The sequence below is a fragment of the Cricetulus griseus genome, chromosome 7 (assembly GCF_003668045.3).
Source record: "Cricetulus griseus strain 17A/GY chromosome 7, alternate assembly CriGri-PICRH-1.0, whole genome shotgun sequence".
In the NCBI taxonomy this organism is placed as follows: Eukaryota; Metazoa; Chordata; class Mammalia; order Rodentia; family Cricetidae; genus Cricetulus; species Cricetulus griseus.
In genome coordinates this window covers 41,531,201-41,554,429 of record NC_048600.1, presented here as the reverse complement: position 1 = coordinate 41,554,429, position 23,229 = coordinate 41,531,201, and the positions used below count along the sequence as shown (strand labels likewise).

The following is a 23,229-nucleotide window of genomic DNA, read 5'->3' as shown; positions in this document are numbered from 1 at the left end:
ACTCAGTCACAGAAAGGAAGGAAGGGTGGGGACATTGCGCTAGCCCAGCAGCCTGGAGAGAGGCCCTAGGGTCTATCCCCAGCTCTGGATAAAACAAAACAAACAAAATTCTTGACCAAAGCTATGGCAGCTCACACCTATAATCTCAGCTCTCAGGAGGCTGAGATGAGAGGATGATAAGATAGGAGATAGTTCAAGGCCAGCCTTGGCTATGTAGCAAGAAAGTCAAAAAAGAAAAGAAAAGAAAAAGAATAATTGCAACAGAGATAGCTAGGTTTTATGTGTGCTTGCTGTTCTTACAGAGGACTGGAATTCAATTCCCAGCCCCCATGTTGGGTGGCTCACTACTGCTTCTAATTCCAGGTCCACACACACACACACACACACACACACACACACACTTTAAAATAAAATACATTTTAAAGTGAAATGAAACAGAAGAGGGGACGGTATGGCCACCCATCTGTGACAGGGCCAGAATTCACCAGGGTGGATCTGTGAAAGCACCTGCACTGCCTGCTGAGCCGCTCAGCCCTGTGTGCCCCCTCACCCCAGGCTGAGGACCCTCCACTATTTAAAGTCTTCTCACCTTTATGTGACCTTTGGCTCACAGGTGACTCTGGGTAGAGTCCAGAACCCTTCATGGAAATGAAAAGACATGGGACAGGGTGGGGACCAGAGTGGTCAGGGACCAACTATGCAGGCCCCTGGGTCTGCCCCTCTAGACCCTGCTCCTGCCCAGTCAAGGCTGCAATGTCACCAGGAGCACTGTGTGTCATTGTGCAGGTTACAACCTAAGCAACTATGCACAGGGGCTCTGACTGTGACCTGGGTGGCCCAAGAGGGTCTCCAACAAGGAGGCCCTGGGCTGAGTGCTGAGAATTGAAGAGAGAACACAATTTTGTCAGGTGGTGGTGGTGCACACCTTTACTCCAAGCACTGGGGAGGCAGAGGCAGGTGGATCTCTGTGAGTTCAAGGTCAGCCTGGTGTACAGAATGAGTTCCAGGAAAGCCAGGGCTACAAAAAAGACAATCTGTCTCAAGAAATTAAACAAAACAAAAACAAAAAATTAACCAATCAACCAAAAAAAAAGCAAACAACCCCCCCAAAACCCCCCAAAAGCAAACAAAACAACAAAAAAAGAGTGCAGCCTAGACCCTAGATTCCAGGACACTGGGGGACAGATGAGATAGCCTTCAGCAGCCAGGGCAGGCTGAGAGGAGAGACTGCTTCGGCTTGTAGACACCCTTCTGGGAGTGGCAGTGTTGTGAAGCCATACTGTTACGATGGTTACACAGTCTTGCAAATGTGCTGAGATCTGCTGAACTGCAACAGTAAGATGGTTATAGTGGACATTCTCATGCTGTATGTTTTTATTTTACTGTGTGTGTGTGTGTGTGTGTGTGTGTGTGTGTGTGTGTGCGCGCGCGCGCGCACGCGTGCATGTGTGCATGAGGATACAGATGCTTGTGTGCGCAAATGTATGTGGAAGCTGGTATCTTCTTCCTTTCTGTTGTTTTGTTTTCTTGAGACAGCTGTACTGGCTAGTTTTATCTCAACCTGACACAAGCTGAAGTCATCTAAGAGGAGGGAACCTCAATTAAGAAAATGCCTCCATAAGATCTGGCTGTAGGCAAACCTATAAGGCATTTTCTTAATTAGTGTTTGATGGGGGAGGGCCCAGCCTGTTGTAGGTGGTGCCATCCCTAGGATGGTGGTCCTGGGTTCTATAAGAAAGCAGGCTGAGTAAGCCATGAGGAGCAAGCCAGTAAGCAGCACCCCTCCATAGCTCCTGCCTCCAGGTTCCTGCCCTGAGTGAGTTCCTTTTCTGACTTCCTTCAGTGATGAACAGTGTTATGAAAGTGTAAGCCAAATACACCCTTTCCTCCCCAAGTTGCTTTTGGTCATAGTGTTTCATCACAGTAATAGTAACCAATAACAAAGACACAGGGTTTCTCTGTGTAGCCCTGGCTATCCTGGAATTCCTTCTGTAGAGCAGGCTGGCCTCAAATTCAGAGATCCACCTGTCTCTGCCTCCCAAGTTCTGGGATTAGAGGCATGTGCTACCACATCCGGCTAGGTGTCTTTTTGAGAACGTCCCACTTTACACTTTGAGATGGGGTCTCTCACTTGAATCCAAAGCTCACTAATTCTGTTAGTAAGCTTGCTCCAGGGATCTCTGTCTTCTGCACACATGCTGAGGTTACAGGTGGGTGGCCACTCCTGCCTGACACTCGCATGCACTCTAGGGAGTCCTGTCCCAATGCTCACACTTGCTTAGCGGGTGCTGTTACCCACTGGTCTATCTCCCTAGACTCAAGTAACTGATTTACTATTTATACGTATTAAGACTTACTTTTCGTTTATTTACTCGTTCGTGTTCATGTGAATGTATGCGATGTGTGCAGGTACTCTTGGAAGCCAGAAAAGGGTATTGGGTCCTCTGCAAGAGCAGCAATCACTCTTAACCAGTGACCCATCTTCCCAGTCCCTATTTATTTATTTTTTGAGGCAGGGCTTAATGTAGCCCAGGCTGGCCTCAAACTTGCTATGTAGCAAAGATGGCCTTGAACTTCTGATCCTCTTGTTTCCATTTCTGAGTGCTGATTTTACAGATGGAGGTACTTGTGATCCAGTGCGTGGAATTCAGATTTTCATGGGAGTGGCAAACACTCCCAACGCTCCAGGTCTCGGTTTTTGTTTTAATTGGGGTGAATTTTATAGAACATTAATCAGCCACCTTAGTGCTTAATACAGCACAGTGTTCTGCCAAGCTGTTTTGGGGACTAAGCGCATTAGTATTTGAAAGTCGTTCTGGAAGGGTATGTACAAATGGAGTGGTAGGGATAACTAGAAGAACAGAGCTTGGAAGAGGTTGTTTGTGAGTGGAGGTGGTGATATATAAATTCACATCCTTTGCACTAGGGCAGGAGGAAGCTCAGTTCACACAGGCATCCCCTTTCCTCAGATTTTCCTGAACCCAACATGTCACCCACTCTTTGTCCTAGAGCAGTGACATCTCCCCTCAAGTTTTGGAGCAGAGAAGGTTGTGACTTAATCGTGGTGCTGGGAAAATACCAGCTGGTGTTGTTACAGTCATTGTGTGTTTTGCTGATCCCAGGGCAAAGAACAGGTCCCCTCATAGAGTCCAGCTAGGATACGACACCCGGGACCTAACAATCACCTGTGGCAACTTGGTTTGTCTTTTGCTGCCACCCTGTGGTAAGTCTGGGAATTTCGACTCCTATTTCTGTACTTTATAACCTAGCACATGCTGTCTGCTAAGTCCTGGTAAGATCTCTTGCGGCTACCTGGACAGCCACGACAAGAGGATGGCAACGATGCCCGAGCCATCTCCTTTACTCTTGCAAGGTGAAACAGCAGATTGGGAAAAAGGGAGGGCTGACGGGAGTGAGGCTGGTCCCTGGGCAACCTGGGAGTGAGGCTGGTCTCTGGGCAGGGTTTGGATGCGGCTGAAGTCAGAAGAATGGGCAAATGCCTCCCTCCCAGAGTGACCCCATGCACTCCTTTCCTGATTATCTCCTCCTCAGCACGTTTCACTATGTCTAAATGATAAAATAATAAATATTACTTTATTTTTAAGATTTATTTTTTAAATTATGTGCACGTGTAGGTATATGCACATTAGTGCAGGTGTCTGTAGAGGTCAGAGGAGCTGGTTCCCCCTAGGGTGGGGCTACAGAACGTTGTGAGCGCTTGACCTGGGTGCTGGGAATCAAACTCCGCTCTTCTGGGGAGCAGTACCTGTTTTAAGTGCTGAGCTCTCTCTCCAGCCTGCCGAATTTATTTAAATTTATTTAACGTCCGAGGGCTTGACAGTGGGCGCTCTGTAAAGGTGTGAAGAGCGAATAAACAATGCATGCGGAAAGGTTGGGCTGGACCACTGCAGCCTCTGAAGTGAGACCAGGTAGAGGAGCTGAGCTCAAGGTCAGGAGTCAACCCGGCGTGGTGGAGCACATCTGTAATCCCAGCACTAGGGAGGTTGAGGAAGTATAGCTGTGAGTTTGAGGGTGGACTGGTCTACAGTGTGAGTTCCATCTCAAAACAAACCAAACAACAACAAAAAATTCAGGTGCACCGGGATGAAGGAGAGGTTACACACACAGAGAGGCTGCTCTGAACTAGGCAAGTAATGCGCTGTTCCATGGGCAGGTTCCCTAGTAGGAGGGAAGGGGCGGGACCTGGGGGGGATGTGTCCTCATTGGGGAGGAGATAGGGCTGGAGGCGGAGTCTTCGCTGAGTCTGGGTGACCGTGGACGGGTTCAATATGGGCGGGGCTTTCCCGAGATGTGACCAATTGGGAGCAAGGGCGGGGCTGAAGGCGCGACCAAGCGAGGGACGTGTAAATACCAGGGGCAGGGCTTAAGACAGGGGGCAGAGTCTGACCGAGTGGGTTGGGACCAGACCAATCAGGGAGCAAGGCAAGCCTGGAGAGGCGGGGTCAAGCCAGGCCAAGTTCTCCCGCTGTCCCGGGTCCTGGAGCTCTCCAGGCCGGGCACGTCTGTCATCGCTCTGGCCTCTCTTTTAAGGGCCGGGCCACTGCATATGTAGGATTGAACAAGAGGCTGGTGCCAGGCGGAGGCTGTTGAGCTCCAAGGCTCTGCCCTCCGGTCAAGGTGCCTGCTGGGACTCTGGCGAGCTCAGCTCCCTGGTCAAGCAGGTGCCAGAACACTGCGCTGTGTCTCCAGTAGCTCTGAGGGTGAGCCAGTTTGTGTGGGACCTGCGCGTGCATGCATGCATGCATGCTTGAATAGCTTTGTGTGGGTGCGCACTGTATGCACCTGGGGGAATAGTGTGCGTGTGTGTGGAGTTGCTACAGGGAGCTAAGTGTCTGTGCAAAGTTCTGTGCTGCGTGTACAAGGCCTGTTCTGTGTGGGAGTGGAGTGCAGGGAAAATGTACAGAAGAGTGCATGTGTCAGGGTATCATGGAGTAAGATGAAACAGCAGGTACAAAAATTCTGGGTGCAGGGGGGCAATAGGGCAGGATATCCCTGGAAAACCATGAGGACAATCGTGGGAATGTAAGAATTGAAATGTCTGTGCCTGTTTGAGTGGGTGGCATTGAGAGCGCTTCTGGAGGCCTCTGGAAGAATGGATATGGGGAGATGGCATGAAGTGCTGATTGCTTTCAGGGGGTAAGTCTGGGTAGGGATAGCGGGTACTGGATCTGGCCTGGATCAGCTGCAAATTCTATCAGTTTCTTACTTTTAGATTGGGAGAAGAGTGGACAGGGTTACTGAGGAATGCAGCTGTCCTGATAGTGTATGCTTCGTGTGAAGGGAGCTGCCACCTCATTAGTAAATCTTTATTCCCAGGCTCTGTGCTCACCCTGTCCTGGTGGTGCCTGAGTTGGAACATGGTGCAAAAATACCAGTCTCCTGTCCGAGTGTACAAGTATCCATTTGAGCTGGTCATGGCGGTGAGTGACTCCTGGTTCTTGGGCTCTCTTGTAACTGGAGGTCAGTTATGGTGGGAAGAAGAGGGGCCATTTTAGACTATGGAAAGGGAAAGAATTACTGAGCTATTCAGCTGCCCTGACTTCTTTTCCTGGCCACCCCCTTCCATCTGTCATGACTCTTGGAACCCTGCCTAGAAGATAGAATGCAAGATCTAGTGTGGTGGTATGTGCCTGTAATCCCAGCATTCTAGAGGCTGGAGCAGGATGATCAGGAATTCAAAGTCATCCTGGGCTACATAGAAGCAAAAATAGGGAAAGTCGGTGTAGCCTTCAAGTCTGAGTATATAGATAAGAATGAGTGTGTCTTGTAGGAAGGCAGTTGAGTGCCTAGGACTGACCCCAGATTCTTGGCCTCCTGGACCCGGTCTTTGCACTGAGACCAGATCTGGGGCATGCCTTGGGTTCCTTCTTTGGGTTCCATCACTCTGCCTCCTGGAGCTTCAGTCTGTCCTTGGAGAAATAGGGGCAGTGGTACAGGCTTGTGGTGGAGAGAAGTGGCTGGTGTCTCCGAAGCCACGTGATTGACACATAGTAGGTACCTGTGACATATGGCATTCCCTGTTATCACACAAGGTCTAGAGCTGAAGGCAAAGCATAGTGGTGAATGCTTGCTGAGCTTTCAGAATGCTTTGAGTTCTATGCCTAGTGCACGTGCGCGCGCGCACGCACACACACACACACACACACACACACACACACACACACACACACGAGAGAGAGAGAGAGAGAGAGAGAGAGAGAGAGAGAGAGAGAGAGAGAGAGAGCAAAAGAAAAGACAAAACAAAGTTTTAGCCGGGCGTTGGTGGCTCAGGCCTTTAATCCCAGCACTCAGGAGGCAGAGGCAGGTGGATATCTGTGAGTTCGAGGCCAGCCTGGTCTCCAGAGCAAATGCCAGGATAGGCTCCAAAGCTACACAGAGAAACCCTGTCTTGAACCCCCCCAAAAGTTTTATAAATAATTATACTGAAATATCTTGCAAATGTGTTCAACCTGTGGCCCATGGGCTTCTTGTGTCCCAGGACAGGTACAAATGTGGCCCAATATAGTAGTAGACTACAACATCCTATGAGTATCCAAGGGTTGACACCCCTGCAAGTGTCCAACACCAGTGTCACCATATTCCGCTGCACCCCATCCCTACTGCTAACCCCAGCCTTCTTTTGAAGAACCCATCTCAGCTAGTGGGTCTGTGCATGTGTCCTGTCTGGTCCAATGCTACAAGCCCACATCTGATGTTTTCTAGTCAGATAGAAGATGAAGGCATCATTACACATGGCTGATTCCCAGGATGCTGAGGTTGACAAGATAGGTGGCCTTGGAGCAGGTTACTTCACTCTCAACCAAGCCTCTGCTATCCATCTTTAAAGTCTGTCTCCCTCGCTTTCCAAATCATGGTGATGAGCAATTGAGTGAACTGATATCTTCAAGCTCCTACAGCAGGCTCTGATGAAGAGGAAATGAGCCATGAATTCTGGCTCTTACTGTGACTCTTGTGCTGGCAGGCTGTAGAGTTCCTCTCCATGGGGCTGTGTGAGTCCAGAGGGTGAGACTCAGCTACTTTAGTGAGAAGCACTGGATCTACACTGTTTCATGCCACACTCTAGTAAAATGTTGTCATGGTGATTAACAATCTCTCTCTCTCCCTCTCTCCCCTCTCTCTTTCTCTCTCTCTCTCTCTCTCTCTCTCTCTCTCTCTCTCTCTCTCTGTGTCCATCCTAGCACAAAGCTCGCTCCATACCTAGCAGAGGAAAAATACTAGGTGAGGGGCTGTATCAGTGGAGTGTGCTCTCAGCATGAACAAAGTCCTCAGTCCTCAGACCTCTTAATTTCATATAGTGGTGCTCAACTATAATCCCAGCCCAGAAGCTGAGAGGCAGGAAGTTAGGTTATCCTCATCTTGTCATGAGTTACTTGAGCTACTTGAGACCCCATGTAAAGGAGAAAAGTATGCTGAGATGACTCATTGGGTAAAGGTGGATGCCTTTTTTTTTTTTTTAGATTTTATTTATTTATTATGTATACAACATTCTGCTTCCATGTATATTTGCACACCAGAAGAGGGCACCAGATCTCATAACGGATGGTTGTGAGCCACCATGTGGTTGCTGGGAATTGAACTCAGGACCTCTGGAAGAGCAGTCAGTGCTCTTAACCTCTGAGCCATCTCTCCAGCCCCAAGGTGGATGCCTTTATGACCCAAGTTCCATCTCTGGAACCCAAATGCTGGAAGACTCCCACAAGTTGTCCTCTGACCTCCACAAGCATAGCCTCCCAAATAAATAAATAAATAAATAAATAAATAAATAAATAAATGTAATTCGAACATTTAAAAAATTCTCTGATGGGGTAATGGTAGGTGACTATAAGTCCTCTCTGCTGCTGACTACTGACCCTTTCTTAGCTTCAGAACTCATTCATTCACTGAGTAGAAGAGAGAGCCTGTCCTCACCTTCTGGGGTTGTTTTCAAACCAGGGCTTTTAGCCATGAAGCCAAGACACATGTTTACAGGGTGGAAAATGATCTGCTGTGTGGGCTTAATAAATGTAAACTCAGTTTATCATGCACAGGTTATAAAATATTCACAATCTGATGTGGTGGCCCATGCCTAGAACCCTAGCAGTGGGTGGGAGGATAGTGGAGGCAGGAGGCTCAAGAGACCAAAATTATTGTTAGCTACAGGGCTAGCCTGAGCCACATGTGACACTGTCTCAAGCCCCCTCCAATGCCAATTCTAAAAAAAAAAGAAAAAAAAGAAGGTCTTCAAATAGCTAATTTCCAGTACTTGAGAGGCTGAGAAAGGGGGATCTCTGTGAATTTGAGGGCAGCCTGATCTATACAAAGGGTACCAGGACAGCCAGGGCTATCTAGAGAGATGCTGTCTCTAAAATCAACCAACCAAACAAATTAAATAGTAAATTGCACTGAGTCATCTTCAAAGTGTCCTCTGGAGGGTTGGTCACAGCCATCTCCTCTCCTCTTCCGTCCTGTTCTTGTCCATGTCCAGATCCCGCAGCTTTCCATAGACAAAGACGCTTTGCTAACTGCTGACAAAATGCTATTGTCCCTCAAACAGCCACATAGCTACACGGAACTTTTGGCTCTGGAGGCACAAAAGGGTTTTTCTGCCCTTAATGCCCCTCTTTGTTCCTTAGTTGATACTTGCCCTCAGCGTGGGTTCCAGGCTGGACCTTTGGGAAAGAACTCAGTTGCCTCCAGGCATCAAGGAGCTGCTGGATCTATTTAACAGAAGTGTCTGGAGAATTGAATCACTCCTTCATGCTTCAAAAGCCCACCAGCAGAAGCTGAAAAAGCCTCCCAGAACAACTATTGATTTACTGACTTGTAAAACTTTTATGATATTTATTCATATAGTTATTCTTATTTATGTGTGTATGTATGACTGCATGTGTTTATGTGCATCTTGTGTATGTAGGTGAACACTGAGGCCATAGCATATTGGAACTGGAGTCACAGGTGGCTGGGAACCCACCTGATATGGGTGCTGGGAACTGAACCCTGGTTCTCTGTAAGAGCTATCTCTCCAGCAAGCTTTCAAAAAAAATTACACTATTTTAGAGAGAGAAGAAGACAGAGTAGGGAATATGAATTTATGTGGAGATCAGAGGACAATTGTCTGGATTCTTTTGCCATATGGATTCTGGGAATTGAACTCAGGTCTTTAGCCATCTCACTGGCACAATTGGTTGATTTTATTTTGAGACAAGATCTCACTCAGGCTGTAGCTCAGGCTGGCCTGGAACTCACAGCAACCCATCCTGCATTAGCCTAAGTGTGGAGACTATTTTAAAAGATTTGAGCCACAGAGATGGCTCAGTGGGCAAAGGGCTTGCTGTGCAACTATGAGGACCTGCAATCATATAGAAGCTGGGTGCAATAGTGTGTACCTCTAACTCTCAGATGGGGTTAAAGAGACAGGCAGCTCTTCAGGACTCACTGGTCAGTCAGCCTAGTGGAAATGTACTGAGCTCTGGGCGGTAGTGGTGGATGCCTTTAATCCCAGCACTTGGGAGGCAGAGGCAGGTGGATCTCTGTAGGTTCGAGGCCAGCCTGGCCTATAGAGCAAGTTCAAGGATAGCCTCCAGAGCTACAAAACCAAAAAGAAAAGAAAAGAAATGCACTTAGTTCCAGGCTTAGTGAACAATTCTGCCTCAAAATAAGATGGAGCCGCATGTTGGTGGCGCACGCCTTTAACCCCATCACTAGGGAGGCAGAGACAGGCAGATCTCTGTGAATTTGAGACCAGCCTGATCTACAAAGCTACACAGAGAAACCCTCTCTGGAAAGACAGGGAAAAAAAGGAGAATAATGGAGGAAGACACTGGCATTGACTTCTGATGTACACACACACACACACACACACACACACACACACACACACACACAGAGAGAGAGAGAGAGAGAGAGAGAGAGAGAGAGAGAGAGAGAGAGAGAGAGAGAGAGAATGTGTTTGGATTTTTTAAGCTGGGCATGGTGGCTCATGCAGGTGGCAGGCTGAGGCAGCGAAGATTGCATATTCAAGTCCGTCCAGCTTTGGCTACATAGTGAGAACTTAAAAGGAAAAAGAAACTGGAGGGGGTTGGTGTGCATTGTGTATGTGTATGGTATATGTATATTCAGTGTGGATGTGTACTTGTATGTCTATGAGAAAACTAGAGTTCAATGTCAGGTGCTGTGTTTCCTCAGTCATTCTCCACCTTCGTTTTATTAAAAACCCTTTTCAATACTTTTTTTTGGGGGGAGGAATTTTGGGGGTCAGGGTCTTACTCTATAGATTTGACTTGGCCCAGAACTTGTTATGTAAGCCAGGCTAACTTCAGATTCAAGAGATCTGCCTGCAGCTGCCTCTCACAAGTGCTGGGATTAAAAGTGTGCATGACAGCATCCAGTAACAACTTTAAAAAGATTTATTTTGTTTTAAATTATGTGCATGCACGTGTGTCCATGAGTGGGCATGTACACATGTGTGAAGGGGTCTGTGGAGTTCAGAGACATCAATCTCCCTGGAGTTGGTTGTAAGCCTCCTCACATGGGTGCTGGGAGCAGAACTGGAGTCTTCTAGTAGAGCAGTGCATGCTTCTAACTGCTGAACATCTCTCTAGCCCCTTAAAAATTTAAAACCATATTTTATTTTATGACTAGCAATGCAATTTACACATTGAATAATACTATACTAGAATGATTTGATTTTTTTTTCTGAGACAGGGTTTCTCTGTGTAGCCCTAGCAGTCCTGGAACTATCTCTTATAGACCAGGCTGGCCTGAAACGCACAGAGATCCGCCTGCCACTGCCTCCTGAGTGCTGGGATTAAAGGTGTGCGCCACCACTGCCTGGCTGATCTGATAATGTTTTAAACAGAAGAAAAAAGGGGGAAAGTTTGAGGCAGCCTAGCTCCTACTGCTTTCAGTGCATGGGCTGAGAGAGACAGGGCAAAACACCTACCTTTATTTGAGACAGAGTCTCTCACTGAAGTCTATTGTTTTTAAACAGGGGTCTGGGGATGAAGTTTACGACTCTATGCACAGTACCCACGCTATAACTAGTCACAGTTTGTTGCTTTTGACATTCTCATTTGAGATGTCTTTAGCAAGACACAACTCTCTGAAGGAGATTTTGGCTTTATGAGCTGCATTGCAATTTCTTGACCCATACCCAGGAAACAAACTTAAGACCCCCAAGGTGAGAGACATTTTCCCCTTCCTGTGTGTGAGAATGTAGTGTTAGAACCCCACTGCCAAGGCACCCTCACAGAAACCGGTAGGCCCCCTACTGGGAAATGCCTATAATCTCACCTAGGAAGTGCATCTGCACTAAAGGCACACATCCTGTTCCCTGCTCCCTTCCCTGCCTCCTGCCTGGGAAGCAGAGAGCCTGGCTGCCTGGTTGCTCTGAACCTGGAAGAGACTTCCTCCTCTGCTGAGACTCTGCTTTGCTGCCTGTCTCTGGAGCTGGAGCCTGAACTCTGCAGGGTCCAGCATATTGTTACTGCTTTGGCTGTCCAATGAATTAGTAACTCTTACAGTAAATTCCTTGTTCTTCAGGAATCTGTCTGTGTTCTTTTGAGACCTGGCCTCCACAAAAAGCTAACACTGTGGTCCTTTAACTTTTGGTGTCATTTTGTCCTGTGTCAATAACACCAAGCACATAGCAGAGTTGGGACCAGAATTTAGAGACTCATAGAGTGAGCTTACATTGTAGACTTGCTAAAGCCCTGAGCCAACCCTTGACCATGAGACTTCAGAAATGACCTGTCCTTTCTTGTGTGGTCACTGTCCCAGGTTGTTTTGGGCTCCAAATCCCCTTTAGTTCTGCAAATATAAGGAGGAAAGAGGGCTTGAAGTGGAATTTTGTAAGCAGTAGATTTTCCATGGGTTGTGGAGTTGTGGTTCTATCCTCCTGCAATTTAGTGCTAAAATATTTAGAACCTTGGCTGTGCTATATTGATACACAGCATGTAATTAGCAAAAAGGATCATTAATAAGGAGCCGGATACTCTTGCAGCCCAGGCCAAAAGCAGTTCCAGTGGACTGGTTGCTGTGGACATCCTTTTAATAAAGCAGCTGGGGCTTTGTTTAAGTGAGATTAAATGAGTTCCCTGGGGCATCATTTGATCTGGTTGCTAACTGATGAAGGGAAGCAATTCTGCCTTGGTGATGAACTCTGATTTGGGCTATCCCTATCACTCATGTCAGAGGCTGCAGTTGACAGGAGAAATCCCTCAGCCATTATCCCTTTCTGCATGCATTAGCTCCTACAGGCACCAGATCATTGATTGCTTTTGCAGTGGACGTGCGTCATTCTTCTGTTGACTTGTTTACTTGTTTTTAAGGGTCTTTTTCATTAAAGAACTTTCTGGAAGGTGGCATCATGTCTGTCTGCTGGTTAGGTTCTCTCTCTTTGTGTGTATGTGTGTATGGTGTGGTGTCTGTGCATGTGTGCCCATTACTCTTCACCTTGACAGGGTCTCTCACTGACTTTAGAGCTAGCAAGCTCCAGTGTTCCTCCTTTCTCTGCTAAAAACAGTGCTGGGGGGAGTGATTTTAGCTCAGATTCTCATGTTTGTGCATTCTTACCCACTGAGCCATATTCCCAGTTCCTATTTATTTATCTTTATTATTTGTTTGTTCAAGACAGGGTTTCTCTATGTAGATCAGGCTGGCCAGGAACTCTGCATGTACAGGCTAGCCTCACACTCGTAGAGATCCACTTTTCTCTGCTAGTTTATTTATCTCGTGAGACGGGTCTTGCTCTGTAGCTTTTGGCTGGCCTGGAACCCCCATGAATACCAAGATACCAGGGTGGCTTTGGACTTGTGTCTATCCTCTTGCTTTTGTTTCCTGAGTGCTGAGATTATAGTCCTGTGCTACCATGTCTGGCATTAAAAAACAAACAAACAATTTTTTTAGATTAAAAAAAAACTATTTTATGTATGAGTGTTTTAATTGCATAGTGTGTGTGTGTGTGTGTGTGTGTGTGTGTGTGTGTGTGTGTACATGATATGCATGCCTGGTGCCTACAGAGGTCAGAAGACTGTGTTAGATCTCCTGTAACTAGAGTTATAGATGGTTGTGAGCCACCATGGGGGAGCTGGGAACCAAACCTCGGTCCTCCAATATTAACGGCCAAACCATCTCTCCAGGCCCCTATCAGGCACTTTTAAGGCATTTTTTTGTCCCCCACCCCCAGGATCTCATGTAGCCAAGGCTCAGATGCAATATGCAGCTAAGATTGGTCTTGAATTCCTGACCCAGCTTCTAAGTGCTGGGGTGATGGCTGTGTGCCACCAGGCTTGCTTGGGTAGTCAACAACACAGACAGAGGCATTGGTGCAGAAACCAAAACAAACAGGCATAAGGTCCCATCACTCGTGCTGAGAAGTACTGTCATGACCATGCACTTGTCTCTCACAGTGGAGTTCACTGCTGCGGGCTGGGCTGCAGCTCAGTGTCAGGCACATGCTGAGCACACAGGAGCCTCTGGGTTCCAGCTTCAGCTCCATAAACAACAGCAACAAAACAAAGCCCCACCATGGTAACTGTTTTCAGTCTACTGTCAGTGACATTAGGGACAAATGCATTGCTGGGCAACTGGCAACCCCAGAGGCCTCTCACTGCCCAACTGAGACTACCTGCAAGACACCTCTTGCTCCACCAGTGAGTGCCCTGGACCCTGGAGACCCTCCACATTGCTTTGTCTACAAACTGAGCCAACCTCGGTATCTAAAAGGGAAGAAAGCATACTATGCTTTCCCTTTTGTGCCTGGTTTACTTTATTCAGCTCCATCCAAGTAGTATTGATGTTTGCACTTTGTTTGTTTGGGTTTAAGAGGGTGGGATGGACAGTGAGTGCCCAGGCCATGGTCAGAAGACAACTTCTGAGTCAGATTTCTTCTTCTACCTTGTGGGTACTGGGGTCAATCTCAGGTCACTTATCAGGAAGTACCTTTACCTGCTGAGCTATCTCACTGACCCTGCAGTCCTAGTCCATAGCCCCACCCCGTGCATGCACGTGTGTGCATGCGTGTGTGTGTGTGTGTGTGTGTGTGTGTGTGTGTGTGTGTGTGTGTGAACACAGGAGTACAGGTGCCAATGGGGGCCAGAGGAATTGGATCCCCCAGAACTAGAGTTACAGCAGTTGTGAGGCACCCAACATGAGTTTTAGGAATCAAACTCAGATCCTCTGGAAGAGCAGTGAGAGCTCTTAGCTGCTGAGCTGTCTGTCCAGCCCAGACATTAGCTTTTATAGACTTCATAGTCACTCAGCAGTGTTTCACTGGGGATCAAGTGAAACCCACTCAAAATGTGTCCTTTTGGGGAGATGGGGTTGTTAAAGTTTCAAGCCATAGTTAAAGGAAGCTTGTATCTGACTTCTGCTGCCAAAAGGCTGGCATTCAGCCAGGAATGCAGGATTGCCCAACTCCAGTCTTCCTCCTCTACCTGCTAAGGGTATTAGTTTCATTCTGCAAAATTCGGGCTCCATAGGATGTGGCCTTTCTGGACAGGCTCTGGGCCTTGGACCTGCTCTCTTGCTTAGCAGGCAAGCCTGGTTGTTCAATATCCCCCTCCCCCGCAATCACCTGGCAAAGGGGCTGTAACTTGATCTTTCTGTGTCTCTGTGACCCCAGAAGGCCACATCACATGCCTATTTGGTCTGGACAGGCTCAGGCTTCCTTAGTGGGTGGCAAGGCCAAGTATGGGGACATACTTGGTAGCTGAGGCTCCTTGGAAGGGGCAGAGGTTGTGGAGTAGGTTTGCAGCATAGGCCAGTGTTGAGCACTGGGAGCAGTGCTCAACAACCCTATATTACCTTCAAGGTAGAGTTGCCAGGCACTGGGCAGGCATTTGAATGTCTGTTCCTTCTCTGAACCTAGCATAGGAAGATGATACAGGGTTAGCTCAACAGGCCCTCAGAGAGACTCATTGTATGTGGTGGAGGTGGGAGGGCAAACACACTCCCAAGCAGTTGAGTAAACTTTCCAAGAAGCAACGGGATAGGAGTGTCAGGGCGTCATTGAACATGGTGTGAAAATATGAGCTTACACACTCCCCATGTGTGTGTTTGTGGTGTGTATGTGTTTTTGTGTGTGTGACCATTTGGCTTGAGGGGTAACACAATGCAGGAACCAAGAACATACTTTTTGGGCCAGAGGATCAAACGTTAGCTTCTCTCCTCACAAGCTGTGTGATTGTGGACAAGTGGCTCCGCTTCTCTGAAATTTGATTTCTTCATACCCACATGACTACTACCTACTTTCTTGTATTGTTGGAAGGGGTAGTGTGAAATGCCTGGAATGTTCCATCCTGACTCACAGTGACTGACCCTTAGTGCTCACTGTTCGTGTTGCTACAGTGACAGGCCAACAGCTGCACTGAACACATACCCTCCTGGGACTCACCACTAGGAGCAAGCTTTCCTGGACAGTGACCACATTCTAGAACAGTCTCCTGTAAGAAGGCAAGGGCACTCATAGTTCCTGCCCCGGTGTAAGAAGGAGTGGCTTATCTTTCTGCGGTTGGAGCAGCATCCTGTTTTCTTGGCTTTAGGACGAGAACATGAAATATGAGAGGCAGGAAAGAGTGGCTCAGTCATGGAGTGCCCTCTCAGCAGGCTAGTCCCCTGCCTTCCCTGGCCTCCACTTATGCATCATCAGAGGAATAATCTCATAGAATGGTGATGGGAGACACTGGACTTCCACGCCACTATGCCTTGTGGTTAGTATTTTGTAAGAGGAATAGCGGTGTCCAGTGTTCCATGGTGGCCACTGTCATCAACTCTGGCAAGTAGCTTTGGGTTGTCTACCTTCCCCATTGCACTGGAGCTCTGGGGCCTCTGGGTGAAGAAGGAGCCCCCTCTTTAACAGTTGTAGAGAGCCACCTGCTGACAGCCAGCATCCCCCAAGCCTGTTATCTGGGGTGTTCAGACAGAGTTCTACCGATGGGAAGCAGGTCATCCATCGGCTGTGGTGCTGAGCGTGTGGCCTGTCCTCTCTCCCTGGATGTCATTCAGGTGGTTCTAGGGCTGTGACATGGTGCTAGGAGTTCCCTGATGGCATTGTCATTTGTGTGCTGGGGATGGAACCAGGAATGGGGCTGAGGACTTCTGTGGGAAGCAGGCCATGATAACTCCCCCCACCCGGTGCGTGCACACAAACACACATACACTTGTCTATCACTAGGAATGTAGATAAGAGCTGTCAAGGAAATGAATGAGCCAAAATGATGGAGAGGAGGCAGTTTCGCAGGGGAGGTGCCTGGGATGAGTTCTTGGAAGAAGGGTAACTCCCTCTAGAAAGTCCTGGTGACTCATGCCTCCCTCTCTTCTCAGTCATCCCAATAGATGGGCATGGGAAAAGCAGGTGCAAAGTCCTGTGGCTGGATGCGTTTCAGAACTAGCAAGGCTAGTATGGCTGGAACAGGGTTGAGGGGGCTGAGTGGGAGGTGGGTTGATGGGTTGATTACTTGGAGGCCAAAGTAATGAATATAAGGTAGGTAGGTGTGTGTGTGTGTGTGTGTGTGTGTCTGCATCTCTCCCTGTCTCTCTCATACAAAGACACACACACACACACACACACACACACACACACACACACACACACACACAAAGAGAGAGAGAGACACACACACAGTCTTTACGTGTCCGAGTTACATATGTAGAGGCCAGAGGTCAACCTCTGGTCTTGTTCCTCAGGTGCTGCCCATCTTGTTTTTTGAGGTAAGGTCTCTTATTGGCCTGGAACTCACCCAATAGGTAGGCTGGTTGGCTAGTGGGCTCCAGGGATCTACCTTGCATTCCTTCATCGCTGGGATGACAAGCATGCACCACCTTGCCTAGCTTCTTTTACCTGTGTTTTTAGGAACTAAAGTCAACCCCTGTGCTTATAAGCTATAAGGCAGGCACTTTACCCTCAGAGCTGCTCCCAGCTTGGGACTTGTTCCTTTGCCCACTCATTTCACTAGGGTGGTAGTGGGGACTTGACAGTTGTCCAAGGCAGGGGGTGGTACAGCCTTGGTCTGGCAAGAATCAAAAGACTTAGGGCAAAAAAAGGGAAAGAGTGGCTGGACAGGCCCTGAGCACAATGTCTGGTTCTGTTTCTGAGCCTCCCACAGGAGTGAATGCTGAGCAAGGGATTCCTGGAGGAGAGTGGGGGCTGGGTTCTCTGGATTCAAGTTCAAATTTATCATTTCATTCTGTGTGACCTGGGCTGAATCAGTAAGCCAGTGAATTAGTGATCTCTGGCTTCCTAATCAGTCAAAAGAAGGCATCATTCCAAGGATGATACAAGAGAGAGCTCACAGCCAGAGGAGCACAGCCTGGACTTGCTGTGGTGATAGCCCTGCTTGATTCTCTATCAGAGACATCCTTGCCGATCTCTGGTGATACAGGAACTTAACCACCTCATTCTAGAAATGGATAAATGGAGGCTCTCAGAAGACCAGTGGCTTACCCAAAGTCCCTTAGTTAGGAGGCAGCAGAACCCAGGTCTGCCTGGGTTTGTGCACTGGTCATTCTCTGCCCACTTCCCAAATGCCACATCTGTTACTGTTGAGAGCATTCCTTCCCTGGGGAGATATAAATGACATCTATCCCCCCCAATAAGGTCTCAACGTTGTGCCAAAGTTCCATATGGGGAACTGATGAGTTCATTGGGTTTACTTACAGAGCATGGGTGAGGGATTGCTTATAGGAGTGTGTATGACCCCAAAGATACCAAACTGGAAGGTGACTCTGCAGTGAGGATGAAGGCTTCCTCACAGCTACATAGCTGGAGTCCTTCTTTCAGTTAAACTATAAACAACATTCTTTAGCATTACCCGAGACCTCCACATGCACTTAGGGCAGAATAGCACACACGTGGCAGAAGGAGCAGTTGGACTCAGGTAGGGCTACTGATCCTCTCCACTCTGCCCTTGAGAATGTGTCAAAGGCACACCAGCCTAATTGGTACTGACAACTCCTGCAAGCAGGCACCACTGATTTGATGAAGATGGTGGCTGTTTTGCTCAGTCTAAGCCAGCCCCACCCTCTTTCCTGCATTTGGTACCTGAGAAGGAGCCAGCTTGTCCTATCACCGTGGGCTGTCATTGTGTTCTGGACACCACCTTGTCTGGAAACAGCTTACCCTCCAAACCCTCTCATATACCCTTCCTTGCTCCCTTTCAAATTCATGACCTTTTTTCATTAAGTGTTTATACATATGTATGTACATGTATATTCCTAAATACATAAAACAGCCTGGTCAGTCTTGTGTTACTTCTGTGTATGTTTCCAGGGCTGACCATTGGCATTGGATAACCATAACCAATTGGTGTGGCCCTGGGAAGATTGTTTCTCCTGCTCTCAGCATCCTTGGTTATCTGTAGTTTTTTGTGTCAGGTTGAGGCTTTCCCTCTCAAGTGTCTCTATAGAATGTCTTCTTTCATTCCTGCCAGGGTGAATATGCTTTTGTCTCAAAGCCAGGAGTCCCAGGGTGCCTTGCCCCGGGTGATAAACCCCGCATAGAGTAGTGATGGGATGTCATGTTTGCCTGGTTGCTCAGCGGGCCCATATCTGCCTGCCACCAGTGGAGGAATGGCTTCACTGGCCTCTAGCACCTTTTTGTGCTCCCTTCAGGGCCAGGGTGGCATTTCCTCCCAGGAGCTAGAGGGACAGAGAGGAGGTCACTGTCCTCAGATGCTGCCACTATTTTTGGAGTTTGTGTTGGACCCAGGTCTGGGGCATGTGGGCTGTGCCAGGATAAGAGCCGAGTCTGGTTGGAAGCATCTAGAACTGCAGAGTGTTGCTGTATCTGAACACTGGATCATTAGCTTGGGGTCCTCTTCAGCCACCCTCATGTGTTTAACACCCCAGGAAGGACCTCTGTACTCAGAAAGAGGCACCCCGCCTCCCAACCTGTCCAGGGCCTGTAGCAGCCTCAGGGACAGCAGCCTCAGGGACAGCAGCCTCAGGGACATGCCTTTGGTCGGCTCATTGTTGTGGAAACTAACTTAATATTGAACAACCAGAAGGGAGGATCCCAGCTACTCCTCTAGCACCACACCACTCAGTTCTCATAGTGACCTTTTTCAGTGGGCACAGAGAGGCTAAGGGCCCTTCCTAAAGTCTCACACAGTTCATGCATGATAGAATTGGCACCCAGGTATGGCACTCATTCATCATGACTGAAACAAGCATTCCATGGGATGATAACACACACACACACACACACACACACACACACACAGAGAGAGAGAGAGAGAGAGAGAGAGAGAGAGAGAGAGAGAAGATATTATCATACTAGTCAGACGGCACACACCTATCATCCCAGTAGGCAGATCAGAAGTCCAAGTTCATCCTCTAAACACAGTGAATTCAAAGCCAGACTGGGCTATATGAGATTCTCTCTCTCAAAAAAAAAAAAAAGGAAAAACAATAATAAACCCCCTGATAACAAGCCTGGGATCATAGCTTAGCACACATGAGGCAATGGGTTCCATCCTTCTGAACCATCCATATGTATATACTATGGTAAATATATTCACATGTAAAATGAGTACCATATTTAGACTACTTATATGTTTGTATGTAGAAAATATGTATTTCTACACACACTTATATAGTTATAGACACATATTATATAGACATATTCTCCACATATACAGTAAATACTTGCTAGCAATATTTATAATTGAATTTATGTCTATATTCACATACATTTTTGCATCAGATATTTATTTTTCAACTATCAATTAATAATTTTTGAGACTGGGTCTCATATATCTCAGGCTAGCCTTGAACATGCTAGAAGGTTATCCTCCTGCCTCCATTTCCTAAGTGCTGGGATTACAGGTGTGCACTCAAGGTTTTTTGTTTTTGTTTTTTTTCCCCCTGAGACAGAGTGCTATTTGTAGCCTGGAATTCACAAAAAACAAGCAGGCCTGGAATTTGTGTTGATTCTCCTGGCTCTGCCTACTGAGTGCTGGGATTATAGGTGTATGCAACCATGTCTGGTTCATTTTAACCTTGTTTAATCTTTTTGTTTTCTTTTAAAATATTTATTTATTTTTGCTTTTTTTGAGACAGGGTTTCTCTGTGAAACAGTCCTGGCTGTCCTGGAACTCACTTTGTAGACCAGGCTGGCCTCAGATTCACAGAGATCTGCCTGCCTCTGCCTCCGAGTGCTGAGATTAAAGGTGTGCATCACCACCACCCAGCTTTCTTTCATTCTTTACTTAAACTTTCCCCATTTATTATGTGTATGTCTGTGATGTGAATATGGGAGTTGATTCTCTCTTCCATGTAGGTTTTGGGAATTAAACTCAGGTCATCAGGCTTGTTGAGGAGTGCCTTTACCTTTCAAGCTATTCTTTCTTAAATTCGTGTGTGTGTGTGTGTGTGTGTGTGTGTGTGTGTGTGTGTGTGTAGGGTGGGGGAGAGATATTTCAAGGTTTCTTTATGTAAGATAATGCAGTCTATAAATAGAAATAGTTTCACTTCCTTTCAGCCTGGATTCCTGGCCTGAACCTGAACTATAGTTTTAAATAGAAGTGAGGACTCACACCTGAGTCTTATTTCTAACTTGCTGGGCAAAGTATTCAGTCTCTCGCCTTTGAGTATGAAGTTAACTATGGGGTTTTCCTACGTGGCTCCAGTTTATTGGTGGTTTTTAATCAGCAAGGGGTGTTGTATTTTATCAGTTTCTCTATCTCTCTCTTTGTCTCTATGTTTGTCTTTATCTCCCACCTGCAGGGCAGTTGTGTAACTTCGTTTGACGCTCAACAGTTAGTTCTCACCAGCACTGACTATAGGCTTTTGTATATGGTAACGGTAATGGAGTCGTAGGTGACCAGATTACAGCTTGTGTGGAGAATCCCCACTCCCCACTCTCATTACATTTTCTGGACAAACATACATGCACATGATATGGAATATTCCTTCTTAATGTGCACATCTGGAGTCCCATGCCCTTAATACAAATTTCCAGACTTCTCTGAGGGCCGAGGGTTATGCTTTTTTTTTTTTTTTTTTTTTTTTTTTTTTTTTTTTTTGGTTTTTCGAGACAGGGTTTCTCTGTGTAGCTTTGGAGCCTATCCTGGCACTTGCTCTGGAGACCAGACTGGCCTCGAACTTACAGAGATCTGCCTACCTCTGCCTCCCGAGTGCTGGGATTAAAGGCGTGCGACACCCGGCGAGGGTTATGCTTCTTGAAGCCCCTCCATGGATGGCTCATGCCAGTGTTGGTGGTATATTCCCAGGAACGTCTTGTGGTTGGCAGAACAGCCCTTATTTTGGGAGGAGCTTTTTTGTGCAGGAGTCATTCTGCCTGGCCCAAGTTAGAAAGGCTTAGGAACCTTTTCTGAGAAAAAAATTTTTTTTCTTTTAGTGTTGGTCCAGGCTGTAGCCCTTGCCTGAGGAGGCTGTGAGGCTGCTTTGGACTTCAGAGTGAGTTCAAGGGCAAGCTGATCAATTTAGGGAGAACCTGTCTCAAAATAAAAAGCAAAGGGGTCTGAGGATGTAGCTCAGCGTTCGAGTGCTTGCCGGGTTGGGTTCGATCCCCAATGTCATCAAAATGCATAAATGAAAAATTTAAAAAGTATTTATTGGCCAGGTGGTGGTGGTGGTGCACGCCTTTAAATCTAGCACTTGGGTGTCAAAGACAGGAAGATCACTGTGAGTTCGAGGCCAGCCTGGTCTACAAAGTGAGTTCTAGGACAGCCAGAGATACACAGAGAAACCCGTCTCAAAACAAAAACAAAAAGAAAAACAAAACAACACAAAACACAAAACCAAAACACAACAAAAGAACACCCCCCAAAAAACAAATACAAACAAACAAAACCCCCAAAAAGTGTGCATCACTGCTCTGAAAAGGAGTCAAGGTATGCGTGTTGTCTTTGTGGTAGGGTGCTTCTGACTAGGAACAGTCCCTCTTAGGAAGGAAATACCCGCTCACTGTCCACTGTTGCTCGACTCTGTTCACAGGCCTACGAGAAGCGCTTCCCCACTTGCCCTCTCATTCCTGTTTTCCTGGGTAGCGAAATCCTGGGCGAGTGGAGAAGCGCAGATGGGGCTGTGCACACGGTGGAACGGAGCTGCCGGCTGCGCGTGGACGCCCCGCGGCTGCTGCGGAAGGTGAGCACCGGGCATCTGGGTGTGCGGGGTGTGAACAGGTCCACTTGCGCGGAATGGGGACGTTGGAGCCTTGAGATGTGAGAGGACTAGCAGCCAGGGAGCCCAGGCGCAGGGTCTGGGAACCAGAGCTAAGTGAGAATCCAGGCATGTACAGTGGGGTGCAGGTCTCAGGGTTTGGGAGGTGGAGGTGGTTGGACTGGGGAGAGGGTTGGGCCAGGCTGTCCGGTGGCAGGACAAAGGACCCCTGATAAGTGCGTGAGTGGGGGAACTTTTGGCTTGATGGTGGTGGCAGTATAAAGCACTGAGGGTGGGAAGTTTTTGGAAAAGGCTGAGTGTGTGCCTAAATTCAGTGCTGGACGTGGCCTGAACCGGTGTGGATAGTGGTGAGATCAGGAGTCGTCCCATCCAGGCTGGGTGTCTCTTGTTGGACTGGGTGGCAGAGGGAGCAGGGTGTCTGTTACTAGATGGGGATGGCACAGGCCAAGTTAGAGAGAGACAGGAGATGGAACTTGGAAGTCCTAGCTAAAGGTGACCCAGGCTGTGTGGGATGAGATCAGGAATCAGGGTGGGTGACTTGCGGACTACCTCCTCTCCCTTGGGCTCCTTCTTTGCAGATTGCTGGTGTGGAGCACGTGGTCTTCGTTCAGAGAAACGTCCTGAACTGGAGAGAGAGAACACTGTTGATAGATGCGCACAATGAGACCTTCTCGAGCCGAGTGACAGTGAAGGAGAACTGCCGCTACACAGTGAGCTTGCCGGGCCTATGTGTGCCCCTGATGCTGTCCCAGGCTGAGCCCTGTGTGTCCCTCCAGTCTACCCTCCCTACATTCTCCTGGCCCCTTATGAGTGGTTTTTATTCCCCTCTCCTTGTTTTAGACCAAATGTCACTATATAGTCCAAGCTAGCCTGGAAACTTTCCATTCTTCTGTCTCAGCCTCCTGAGTGCTGGGATTAGGTGTGTGTCACCATGACCAGCTAAGATTGCTTTTAATTGCTGACATATATAAATATATTTGTGGACATATAAGGATATTTAATATCTTTGTATATAAATAATATCTAAACACATATTGATAATTATATAAATGATCTGAGCATTACACATACACATTTTTATCTCTC

At 47.5% G+C, this 23,229-nt stretch overlaps 1 protein-coding gene across 1 annotated transcript in view; it reads left to right on the top strand.

Moving 5' to 3' along the window:
• The first annotated feature begins 4,449 nt into the window (after positions 1–4,449).
• Sec14l5 (SEC14 like lipid binding 5) overlaps positions 4,450–23,229 on the top strand; it is a 40,308-nt gene continuing 21,528 nt past the window's right edge. Inside the window, exons 1-4 of the mRNA XM_027423956.2 lie at positions 4,450–4,721; positions 5,338–5,441; positions 21,958–22,107; positions 22,722–22,853. Of these exons, the coding sequence (XP_027279757.1) occupies positions 5,379–5,441; positions 21,958–22,107; positions 22,722–22,853 (345 nt within the window). The 5' untranslated portion in view covers positions 4,450–4,721; positions 5,338–5,378. The remainder of the gene's footprint in view (positions 4,722–5,337; positions 5,442–21,957; positions 22,108–22,721; positions 22,854–23,229) is intronic.